Genomic DNA, 12,966 nt, shown 5'->3' with positions numbered 1-12,966 from the left:
TCGGCTAATGGATATTGATGACTTAACTTCTAATCATTTTGATATATACATATTTTTAGCTTGAGCCTGCTTATAGAGCTTCATTAAATGACTTCATGCAGGTTTTGTTTAGATGAATTTTTATTTCTCCAGGCTTGGCAGTATTCAGGCTTGTTCAACAAGCGGCACAACTTGTTAAGCAAGTTTGCTAAACAAAGGGAATGATACGTTTTTAAATCCTTGACAATAATTGAACCGAAGATGTACATGACAGTGACAATTGAAGGCTGGCCTGTGCGTCTGGTTCAAACAGACAAACTGCTTTTGCTTCGATTGATGAAAAGGTTTCTGCTTATTCTGATTGAGAGGCGACAGAAGAAACAATTCATAATGTGTTGCATGTAGTGAGATGTCATTCCATTAATCTGCATATTGCTTTATAAGTTAAAACTCTGGAATAGTTTTATAAACATTATAAACAAGTCAAGCATTATTCTACCTTAGTATGTGAAAAATAGGTTATTGACGTCAAAGCATTTGTTGCAAAGCACAATAATAAAATGCCAATTTAATATTTTAAAAATACTTTCACATTCTATTCAGACTGCTGTAATTTCAGACAAAAAGAATTAGTGAAATTCACTTTCCCTCTTTTAAAATCTTTATCTTCCCTCCTTTACTCATTGCACTTATGTTCTCCTTGTACTTTTCTCCTTCCTGTCCTTCATCCCCTCTTTCCTAGCATGGCCGTACCGAGTTTTCCTGGGAAGGAATCAATGTAAGTCTCCTAGTACAAATATCTCCCCCCCTTTTTTTTAAATCTCCTGTCATTTTGCCCTCCACCTCTCACCAACTACCTGAGTTTGAGCTGTATAAGTCGACAGCCTGCTTGTTTATCCGTCCACTCCCTCTTTCCACTCTTTCTCGCCGTCTTATCTCCCTTTGCCACCACCGCTCTCTTATCCCTGTTTCTTTCCTTTTCCACCTGTAAATTCTCAGTCATCCAGCCCCTTTGTAGTCCTATACTAATCTACTATACTGCAAGCAATATATACTTCCCATATGTACAGAATCACAGATAACGAGCTGTAATAGGCTTATCTCATCCACAGCTGAGTCCCAGTTTCACTGAAAGCAGAGCAGGATAAAGTGCACCTTTAAGCAATTATTTGTGTATCTTCAGCAGAATTTATGTCCACCTGTAAATTTGTTCTGTCTCAAAGCTACATGGAAGGAAATGATATTTCAGTGATGTAACCAAACCTTGTTGTGTTATTCTTGAAAACTTGAAAAACAGAAAACACATTTGGTAAACATAAACCTTCACAGATATTAGTAACAATAACATTTCTATCATGAGGAGAGGAACGATTTGATTGTAAAGTTAAGGAGGAGTGAGAGACCAGAATTTGTTTGGAATGTTAAAACCATTCGGTGCAATATATGAAGATAGAACGCTTAAGATTTTTACAAAAAATGTTTTACAAGTGAATTCTAAATATCAGCTGCTTGGCAAAGTGAACAGAGGGAACAACAAATATATCAATATTTATAAATTATTTTATAATGTACTTATAAAAAGAAATGTCACCACAACAGTAACTCAGTCGATTCAATGCCAAATGTTTTGAGCTGAATGTCAGATTATCCATGTAGAGATGATCAAATTAGATGTTGCATACATAACAATATGCACCAGATATTTACAGTACATATGTTTTATCAAAGGATTTTCTCTGCTAAATGTCTGATATTAAATTTCTCCCAAAAATGTTATTTTACAAATTCAAGAGTTTGCTTACATTTACTTGATATTTGATAGATTTACCTATTGATTTTGTTTTGGGTCAGCTTCCAAATGGCCTAAGATCAGAGCTTTGTTATGGATAACCACTCCAGTTTGTAGTGGTATGCTTTGTGTGGTTGTCCTCTTGGAGGACACAGTCCAGATCCTCTTCTCTGTTGCCTGCCTTTTCCTTCAAATGTAAGGATGCTGTCTATAATCAAACACCTTAACCTTAGAAATGGCAAAATGTTGTATTCTGTTCATTAAATTTGTGAAATCTAAATTTATTCAGGCTAAATTTTTATAGTTACTTAGCTTATCTTGGCCAGAACTAAAATAAATGGGAACTTTGGAAAATAGCCGGTACATTGGTGGTTAAGAAAAGCTTCAAGAGTAACACAAAAAAACACCAATCTCTGAATGAAAAGTAGCTAAAAATTGTAGCCGTACCAAATGAATGCAGTATCTCGAGTCTTGCAGTAAAGTAAGGAGATAATGTCTGTCATCTACAGCCTACAGATTCAATCTACAGATTCTTCTTTTATTCAGTCATCCTGCTGTAGATTTGCTGCTGTGTTGTGAAGGATCATGAGGCTGGCTCACTGTGCAGATGCAAAGCTGGATCTCAGACTAAGTCAGTAAAACATGTGATTGAAGAACATGCCAACATTTCCAAATGCAGTATGTGTCATGAAAGACAAGGCTTGAAAACTCAAAGGGTGAAACGGATCAACTTTGCTGTGTTATCTTTGGCCTTCCTGTTATCTGGTTTAGATCTTGCTCTTTTTTTGTGCCTGACAAGCTGATTGAAATAGAAAAAGTTCTTGATAAGCTGTAGAAAAAATATTTTTTTCTCTTAAAAATCCTCTTATTTTTCTGTGCATTTGCTGACTTTATTTTTAAATACCTCACTGAAAACTATACCTAATGATGCTTATGTATGGTGGTACGGTGTATATAATAATAATAATAATAATAATAATAATAATAATAATAATAATAATAATAATAATAATAATAATAATAATAATAATAATAAAACATGACATTTTTGAGTTCCCAAACATTCAGGCTTAAAACTGACTGGATCGAATCACCAGCCAATTCACAGTCAATGTTGCTGTGAATTTCTCAGTGTCGTCCAAACATTTCCTGCTAAACTGTTATTTCCCTCTGTAGCGTCTTTTAACAACTACTGCATGAGCCACATCTTTAATAATTTTCTACACAGAGAATCCTTCTTCAGTTGGGGTTGATGTATTTTAAATACAAAGTGTGTTCACTCAAACCTTTGCTCTATCACTTTTACATCATCAGTGCTCCTTTAGCTATCATATGATTTTCTTCTTAAATCAAAGATGCTTGTATTCAATTTACAATGTACTAAAATAATTAACCCTCCTTTCTTATTCTTTTTCCAGTAATCTCTCTCCTCTGTTATTTCATCTCCTTCAAATTGTTTTCTAAATCTTCAATCACCTGGTCTTTTCACCCCAATTTCTTTTTAAATCCTCTCTCTTATTCATCTTCCCTGTCTATTATTATTCTGTCATTTTCCACGTCACATTGATTTTCCATCTCCTTATCTTATCACTGACAACTTTCACTACTCCTCATACTTTATCTCCCATTTTCATATCTTTGCTCACTAACATTTGAATTCAACCATACTTTACTCCTGCCTTCTTTCTTTAGTTGTCTATGGAGGATACTACTTCCATTCTGCCTCGACTCAAGAGGAAGTCCACCAACTCCTACGGGATTGGTGCCCTGGCTAAGTCCTCTCTGACAGGTGTGTCAGGTGTGTGTCTGTGCTAGTAGGTGGTAAAACAGCCCCCATGTTGCCTCCACATGCTCCACAGTGAGTCGAGGATGAAGTTGTTGTTGACTGAGAAGGTCTGAGCTTTCATTTGTGGAAAAGATTATTCTTGTTTCTTGGTGTGTTACTCAAATGGTTATTGGTTCCTACCATGAAATATAAATCTCAATCACAGAAAGTATTTTTTTTTAGAGTGTTTGGTAAACCAAAGAACCATCTGACACACACACAAAGAAAGCACATAAATGATCTCTTAACCTTAGGAACAAATGTCAGATTTTGTAAATCCAGCCTTGCTTCAACAGACGACTTCATTCTTGACCAGGAGGAGAAGGAGCTTGGAACCAACATGACCGCCCCTGTGGGTGCCCCTTCCTATATCACTTCCTACTTTTCTCCTCTCTCTCATTGATATCAACAACTGACGTCAATGACACATATCAGAGTCATTGATGGAAATCCAATCAGGTCTTTGATTTCAAAGAAACTAAAGTAAGTGATATAACTTACTTTAACTGGCTACAGAAGCATCACCACAGGCGTGTTGGGGAATGTAGTGTACTGTAATGTGGCAGTGCTGGTGTTAAATATTTGTGAAGTCGCTGCAGTGTTGTGACTACCAGTAGTCGGTTCTTCTTCTGTGACGTCTCTTGTGCTCTTTGCTTCCAACTGTAGCGCTCTGTGCTTGGCATTGTGTAGCATCTTAAAGTGTTTGTAACAAAAGACAATTGTTATGTCTAGTGTATTTAAAAGAAATGTGTTGGATTTGCTTAACAGTGCATAGAATCATTTGAATTGCCAAAACCCCAACACCCTCCCTCATCCCTCATCCCCATTTACTCCATTCCTATTTCCACCCCAATTAAGCTCCGCAGTAAGAGTTTGATTTTCAAATGAGATGGACTCTTTTTGTCTTTGGGGACAATTGTGTCTATGTATAGCTCAGCCTGAAACCTGCCCCGTGGACCCGGGGAGTCATTTCCAAAGCTCTGTCTCTGTTTATTCATGCCTGCTTGATTTTAATTAATTTTTTCTATCAATCAGCCATTCTGTACCCATTTGAGTTAAAGAATATGCCTCTAGTTTGAATCCAGTATTTGCGTCTTAATTGGACAAAGATTTAAGAGGGAAGCATTATTCTCCTTAAGAAAGTAAAATATAGACCTAAAATGTGATGACAATATTTTCTGGAGGTTTATTGGAATGATAAATTTATCACTACATTCTCCTTAGGTCAAGTTACATTAAGGATACTATTCATGTCAATCAGTGAACAGTGCACCATTTTTAATCTATTCACACAGTAAAATTTGAGTAATTTTTGGGTTTCCACTGACAAAAGAAAGCATATGAATTCAGCAAATACAATTGGTGTTCATCTTATTGTAGAAAAACAGATTTTAAACAAGCTCATCTCAGCTAAATTTATTTTGATTACATTTATCTAGATTTAACTGAATTCATTTAGTTTAATTCAGTTTGACTGACTCAAATGAGTCTACATTAAAACTTAAAACTTTATAAGAAAAAATGCAGAAAGCTTAATATCAGTTGTCCAATTTATTAACATTTTAATATTTTAAAAAAAGTGAGATTCATAAAAAATCCCATAAAAAGAATCTTAGTTAATGTGTATCCATTTCATCCAGAGAAAACACAGGAAAGGCTCTCTTTAAAAAGGAGATGGCTCTACCACATCCAGGCTTTTATGAGTGGCCACATGCATTTACAGAATTCAGTTGCTAGTTTGTTGTTGGTCAAGTTGCAGTATTACTCAATTCTCCATGGCAGTGCATTTGAACCGCACATTTAAATCACAGCTGCTCCTGCCTTCCTTTTACTGAGCTTTTGTTGGCATAGAAAGGAAGTTAATTAATCTAATCTACTTTTTGAAAAAAATAAGGTGACTTACTGGTGCAGAGTGAGCGTATTTTTATTCAAAGCAAAGTAGGTGCTCTGTTTTACTGATCATCTCACACCTTGTCACTTGAGTTCATGCATTACAGTACATTTAATGCCTCACTGAGATCTTCTGTCATAGTCTGTAGGATTAAAAAGGTCCACTACATTACAGTTTCTCATTCTCATTCTACCTCTTCCCCGTGCCTCAGTTGGAGGTGTATTTTTTTATTAGATGGCCAGAAGATGTTTTGACAGTTTGTGTATGTGTGTGTCTGGTGTGCGTGTCTCTGTCTATGTGTGTCTGTTGCTGGCCTGCGACTCCTGCCAACCTCAAACTTGCTGTAGGTGTGACACGGTCAATGAAGGACAAGGTGACCAAACCCACTGCCATGGCCCAGGGTCGGGTTGCCCACATGATTGAGTGGCAGAGCTGGGGCAAACCGTCGGCGGGGCCGCTCGGGGTCACAGGGCGTGCCAACCTGCAGCGGGAAAAGGAGAGGAGGTTGGAAAACGATGCTTACAGCGATCTCAGTGATGGCGAGAAGGAGGCTCGCTTTGCAGCAGGTAAACACCTTGACTTTTATTTATGCAATATACAAATGATTGTGTTATGTTGAATATATTCAAGACCAGCTGTTTATATGGTTCACAAATATACTGGTGAAATAAGTTATTCTGGTTGATTAGGCTTACATTTACTTGTTTTCAACAAATCTAGATTTCCCATTTGGAGTAAACTCTTCCCTCTATATTCTCCTTCACTGCTCTCAAAGCTGCCTGGTTCTCCATGTTGATGACTGTTGTTACCTCTGTTGCTTTAATTACAAATTAACACCTGTATGTACTAGCAAAGCAGTGTCTGAGATTCTTATTATGCACTCCAGCCCTAATTACTAAGATAAGGCATCATACTGTTGCATGTTAGACTTTTTAACATGAGCCCTACTGCCTCTGAGCTTGCACTGATGACTCTCTGTCCCCTCCTCAGGTATTATGCAGCAGTTTGCCATCTCTGAGGCGACTCTGTTTGGCTGGAACTCGATGGATGGAGACAGCATGGGAGCTGGCTCGAACCAGGGCAGCGTCGCTCACCTGAGCGAGGTCAACCAGGAGAGTATTACCAGCAGAGGTAAATGAGCTTTAAATTTCTGCATGCTTCTTCTACCTGCCTGGTAATACCCAGCGATTTATTTGGCAATGAGCTTATGATGATTGATCTCACCTAACAAACCTAGCAAAGCCCAGTCCATCACCTAGCAATCCAAGCAGACCTCCAGGTTTGTCTGTTGGTTTCACCGCTGTACACACTATACAATGGCTGCTAGAAAAGAAAAGTGTTTTTTTGTTGGCTAATCATCCAGAAATCATTTGCTGCATTCTCCATGGTTGTACAAGAGGCCCCACATCTGCTTTTCAAAGATGTATGGTTGAATAATTGCTCATCTGCTTATAGTCATTTTCACATGCGAGTGAAATATTGACAAATTGTTTCTTCATACAAAACTTTAAATATAATAATCGGAAAATATCTTTAACACCAGTAGTTTTAGCCTTAAAAGAAGCTATTGGAAATGCTGATGTGTGAAGCGAGAGTGTGTTTAATTGTAAGATGGGTCCTTTCCTGATGAGCAAATACATTTAATTATCCTATTAGTATTATTACTGTTGAATATCAAGCCTATGCTCCCTCAGATGCCATATGTCTTTGTGACATTATTGCTACTAGCTTGACTTTTTGCTGATGATATTGCTTAAAATCTGTTTGATACTGTTATAAGTGAGTAAGTAAGAATTATGTACTTTATTGGTGTCACAAAATGCCCACATAAAGGTTTGATTGTGTCCATCTTTCTTAATTTCCACCATTTGAATATTTAGATGGAATTATGTCAAATTTCTCAATTAAAGTTTAGGAATCCTTGCAAGTCTTTATACTTGAGGCTGCTAGAATCAAAGCACCCATAAAACAGATTTCATCCTCCTACAGTGAGGAAAACAAAATGGTTTTAAATATCTCTTATTTAGTCATATGTCTTTGGTGTCACATTAAATTTCTGAATGCAAGTGTTAAAAACTAAAAAGGAACCCTGTCAGTCACACTTTTAGCCAAAAGTCAAGTACTTTTGGAGGTCAGCCACATTGCTGCACATTTCTGGTTTTGACTCCTGCAGGGCACTTAGTCAGGAACTTCCAAATGACGAATCCGGATGACAGCCTGTCATTTCTGAAACATCAGATGGGGTTTAACATGTGCTGTGTGAGAGAGCTGACTTAGAAATATAAAGGAAAATGAGATTGACACAAATAATTGAAGAGCATTCTTTATACTTGTTTTTGAAGCTAAAAGCTGATGGGCTCAAGTTAAAAGGCACTGCTCCATTGTAAGGCATTATTAAATCAGAAAAAAGTAGATGGTTTAGAAAACCCTACTTAATATCAAAGAGAGTACCATTACACAACTGCAATAAAGGAGTTATATGACAACTACAGATGGTTCTAGAAACTCCAAAATAATCTGCAATGAATTTGCAACTCCAGGATTTTTATGCCAAGTGCCACCGTGAAAGGAAACATTTCTTTTCTCACTGGTGTTTAGCCATGTAGAACTTTGTCTAAGCCCTGCGGGATCTTGTAGGTTAGCACAAGGACTTAGCTCTGCAGCTTTGCTTTCATTAACACCACCATATGGGGCTCTGCTAGGCTTCATTTAGCATAAAACATCAACACATGTGTACGGCACATAAACACAGCAACAATTACAGCTTTATTGGACAAAGGAGATGGTTTTCCACAATGTCCACATGTTTGATGTATAACAAATATGTTTATAGATCAAAAACACTCCTATTAAAGTCAATGTGAGTAAATCTTGTCAATAAATGAAATTGCTTCGCCAATCCTGAAAAGTCTTTTTGTTTTTACCTCACATCTCCATGTTTCTGTGCATCTTTGAACAGACCAGGTGCTCCATCACTCCTCTGCAGATGTCTGGCCTCACACGTACGTCTCACAGGGCCTGTACTGCCTGTCTTCCTCTGATGCTTGGGACCCAATCACCAGCCAGCCCTCGGGCGTGGTTTCACCTGCCGCAGGCTCCTACATCATGGCTGGCGGTAAAGATTAATTACCCTCTTAAAACCTTTTGTACTAAATTAGTCTCCAAGCGCATGTATGATTGTGTGAGCACAAGATATTAGACATTTTGTGGGTGTTGCAGGTGGTGGTAGTGGAGCAGGAGGTACCCCTGGAGATGGGTATGAGGGAACGGTTAGCGGTTACCTTCAGCAGCACCAGGCTCAACTTGCACTGCAGCAACAAAGTCAACTCCAGCAGCTACATCTTCATCACTACCAGCAGCAACAGTTTCTGCAGTACCAACAACAACAGGCATGCAGTGCACACTTTAATAAGATGACTTACATTTCTTTAAAATGCAAGGGTCAATTCAAACAAAACTTAAAAGCATGATTTTATTGCTTTTATTTCTAACAGAAACAGCAAGTATTATTCTGATTATTCTTTTAGTTGTAACGTGTTCTGCATCTCTAGAACCAGAACCAAACATGGAAAAGCAGCATTCAGCATAATAATAACTGGAACAGTGATAACAAAATATTTATATATTTTTGTGATGATGAATGTATTTGACAAAATGTAATGTCTACAGCTTTTCATAAGTGGTCACTGTATTATGTTTTTATGAGGTAAAGCATTTTGCACTTTTTTTATCTTTTGTTATCCAAATAAAGTTAACTTAACTTGACTTGGGCTGTCTTCTGCTTGTCCCTTTACCTTTCATTTGTTTCTCCAGTCTTTGGAGCACAGGCTACACAGTGGCTCCCCTTCCCTCCAAGTCACTCCTAACAGCACCATTCACAGCCTTGGCCCTCCCACTCACCCCCGGCTAGCGGACCTGTGGGGGGCTGCGCAGGTAGAGGCCCATCAGGTATGCATTTGCCTGCTGACTCAAAATGAACAGATTTGCAAAATAGGTGATGGTTTAATAAGGGTTGACAGAACAGGTTTGACAGAAAACAAGGAAACAAGGGTGTTTGAAGCACATACAGTCACAAGCATACAAATCTGTCTTTAGTCACTATAAGGCTGAGATGTCACGGCTATCACTGCCAACCTGTTATGTGTTACAGAAATTTATGTTTTTGTTACATTGCATCAAAGGTAAAGAGAGTATGTATATACTAATTTTTTTGTCTGATTGGTTTGGGTTTTTTATATCAGCAGGCCTATTTAGCACACAACTGTAGTGCAGTGAGTGATGAACTGCCAGAGATGTCTTCCAGGTAGGAGACAGGATGAAGGTCTGCATGGCGAATTCCCAAAGGTCTGCATGGCAACTTGAAGTGGATTTGATGAATTTTGTGGGACAGTCCTGGGTAAATCATCCTGGCCTCTATGATGGCATGTCTGAAAGTCTGCAAGGTTACAACTCGAGGCATTTGGATTCAGCATCTGCACCTTTTGCATCCACTAAAGTCTTGTTTATCCCTGATGCCCTGCATAGGAAATCCAAGCTGGGTAGCGACAGGAAACTGCTTGCCCCTCTTCCCTACTTACTCTGTTCCATATTCTTGCCTTTCATTGGGGTTTTAAAGTGTAGTATATACACACCTGTTAAACATGACAAATTGTTACCGCTTTGAAACAAGAAGTTGGAATTCAATGGAATCAGTAATCTCATCTGATTTCAGGTGGAGATCGTTGGTCAGCTGAGTGGTCAGATGCTTGACATGGTTGGAGGGGTTGTAGAGACGGTCGGGGAGGAACCGGAACCTGAATCTGAAGGGATTCTGGAGCAACATGAAGAGGAAGAACTGACAAGGGTTTGTTGAAATGTTTTCTTTCCTTAAAACCTTTGCTCAAAAGTTTTATTGTCACAAGAGCAGCTGAAATGTTAATAAATTTGATTACATGACAGTATAAATTACCTTGATTACATTTTACAGGTAGAGGAGATAACACTGACCTTAGAGCCAGAGCCATGCTCTTTAACACCATCCCCGCTCAGGGAGGAAGCCCCAACGACAAGAGGTTCAAGCCCAGGAACACCAGCGCAACCTGCAGAACCCATTCCAGAGAGGATACCTTACGATGTCACCCCTTGCGTCGTCCAATCGTTCGAAGAGAAAGACGAGGAGGCGGAAGAGGGCTCCATTGTTGTCGTTGCAACAAACTGAGTCACACGGCCACAAAAAGACTAAGACTTCAATAATTAATCAAGCTACTACCCCATCCCTTCCTTCCTTCTCTCAAATATTTATCTTTCTAAACCTGAGTAAACGCTACTTCAGCTGGAAATGATGGATGTAATGTATACAAACTAGATGCCATCAACCCCCAGCCTCCCAGTTTAGCATCAAAAAAGTGGACCTTAACAAGACTATGAACAAGTAATATTAAAGGACGGAAGGGACAAGAAGTCTTACTCTGCTGGAACACAGAAACTGAAGATATGAGGAATTACTAATGTTTGGGCCAATCAGACTGACGTGCCAGGACTGGAAACCAAATAGGGGATAAAAGGATGGATGCAAAACTCCCCAAAACAGAGAGATAAAACTGAGAGATGAATACAAGGGCAAATAAAAATAAATAAAAAAAACATCTGTGCAATACAATAATTATGGATACAAAAATGGGTTGTTCAATAATTCAGAGTTTGGTTCCTGTTGTTTCTTGGAGCAACAGAAGTCTCAGAGAGACTGCTGGAGAGCTGTTTGGTTTGCTAATTGATGCATTTTGGTTGGACTGCATTCCTGCTTAATGCAAAGTGGAGACTCAAACCTCAGAGCAACCTGGGGCGTGCACTTTGAGTTATTTGCAAATACACCATCTGACCACAACCAAAAAATGCATGCTTTTTAACAGTGACCTAGCCCTAACAGTATAACGCAGTATAAAAGTAATAATATAACAAATTGTTTTTTTTACAATAAAAGGGAAAAAAAACAATAAACTGATATGTATCTGTATGAATGTAAGACTGTATGTATGTGTGTATGAATGTAGCTGCTTTGTGTGTAAAATATATATTCTGGGAAACAAACTCATATCAGTGCTGGTTATTTTAAGCACGTTCTGCACAATGACAAAACATTACAGCTTCATATCAGACAAAGGAAAAGCAACAGGAATTTTGTTTGTATCAGTAAAATATTTCTTAACAGCCAACTATTTTTACCATAAAATAATCGCACACTGAAAAGTGACAGAATTTGAATAGTGATGCTAGTGCTGAATATTATGATGGAAATATTGATCACCACCCATCTCTGGACTGGTTACTTTCATTATGACATCCTCTCCATTCCTTGTGGGGCATGGCATCTTCTTGGCTACTAAAAGTGCACACATGTCAGATTCATGTTGCAAGGATAACTCCTATATGATAAACTGTGCAACTATAAAATCTATCAAACCTTGTAGTACACAGTTGTGATATTGTAAACAAAAGGATCATTTATTTTCTGACCAATTACACATTTTACCATCTTCACCAATTGTCTCTGTTTGTAGAGATAATGCAAAATGTAAAGGTTTTGTCGGCTTTCTGATTCATTTCTTAGGAGTGAAATTAATAATAAAGCAGGTCCTCCTTAGCACCACAGAAAAAAATCCTGAAGCTGTTCCACTCGGCACATTTGCCTCATTCATTAACCTAAATATTTTCTTGCTTTGTGAAGGCAGTATAGTCCTTGTCTGGTTGATCATTTTGAATGCTTTAGCTTTGCAAAATCCATATAGGTTCAAGCTAAAATATTTACTTAAAAATTCTACCTGGATTTCTTTTACATATGAGAGAATTTACTTTAAAAGTATGAATCCATGAATGTGAACAAATAGTAAAGAAAAAGCCAAAGCAACATGTGACTTTCATTTCATTCTTAGTCTCCAGAGATCAAGACCCTGAAGCCCCTAATTGCTCTTATAATCATCTGCCCTCTTCTTGTCTTCATGTTGTATCAAGATCTTCTCCTGTGAGCTGCTCTAAAGCTCAACTACAGAAGTGACACTTAGATAATGACACGGAAATAGGGAATATAAAACGGTAAAATTCACCAACTCATTTCCAATAAAGTGAAAGATAAAAAAGACTTTTAATAGAGATCTGTTATGTGTTATGTCCACAGAAAGTAAGATATTTTAAAATGTCATTAAAAAACCCACTGAATGAATATGAAACTGAAAAATATCACTCATTTTCTGTTATATTCAGTAACTCAAGGTGGCAAGAACAAGAAAAAAAATGTTTTAGTAATGATGGTTTATACATACAAGAACTTAGATGCAAGCACTTAAAAGTTAAGATTCAGTGAAGGCAAAATAAATTCCAAATATACATTCAAATAAAGCTTTATTAATCTACTATTTTGCAGTTATATGAACATCTGGAAAACATTTGAATCTGCAGAAACACCAAAAAATACATAAGTAAATAAATAAATATTATTACCCCAGATAA

At 37.7% G+C, this 12,966-nt stretch overlaps 1 protein-coding gene across 9 annotated transcripts in view; it reads left to right on the top strand.

Annotated features, from left to right (window-relative positions):
• The window catches only part of LOC129375778 (uncharacterized), a 44,554-nt gene extending 31,595 nt beyond the window's left edge, over nucleotides 1-12,959 (top strand). For 3 of the 9 annotated variants that reach the window (XM_055055047.1, XM_055055040.1, XM_055055039.1), the window contains exons 3-11: nucleotides 722-757; nucleotides 3,461-3,566; nucleotides 5,832-6,050; nucleotides 6,475-6,615; nucleotides 8,444-8,599; nucleotides 8,704-8,873; nucleotides 9,298-9,432; nucleotides 10,196-10,327; nucleotides 10,451-12,959. In XM_055055047.1, coding sequence (XP_054911022.1) covers nucleotides 3,467-3,566; nucleotides 5,832-6,050; nucleotides 6,475-6,615; nucleotides 8,444-8,599; nucleotides 8,704-8,873; nucleotides 9,298-9,432; nucleotides 10,196-10,327; nucleotides 10,451-10,681 — 1,284 coding nt within the window. In that variant the 5' untranslated portion in view covers nucleotides 722-757; nucleotides 3,461-3,466 and the 3' untranslated portion in view covers nucleotides 10,682-12,959. Of the gene's footprint in view, nucleotides 1-721; nucleotides 758-3,460; nucleotides 3,567-5,831; nucleotides 6,051-6,474; nucleotides 6,616-8,443; nucleotides 8,600-8,703; nucleotides 8,874-9,297; nucleotides 9,788-10,195; nucleotides 10,328-10,450 lie in introns of those variants that run through there. The other 6 variants (XM_055055043.1, XM_055055042.1, XM_055055041.1 and 3 more) reach the window with 5 other exon arrangements.
• Nucleotides 12,960-12,966: the final 7 nt, after the last annotated feature.

The sequence above is a fragment of the Poeciliopsis prolifica genome, unplaced genomic scaffold (assembly GCF_027474105.1).
Source record: "Poeciliopsis prolifica strain line A6 unplaced genomic scaffold, Auburn_PproV2 SCAFFOLD041, whole genome shotgun sequence".
Lineage (NCBI taxonomy): Eukaryota > Metazoa > Chordata > Actinopteri > Cyprinodontiformes > Poeciliidae > Poeciliopsis > Poeciliopsis prolifica.
This window is presented reverse-complemented; position numbering and strand designations above follow the sequence as displayed.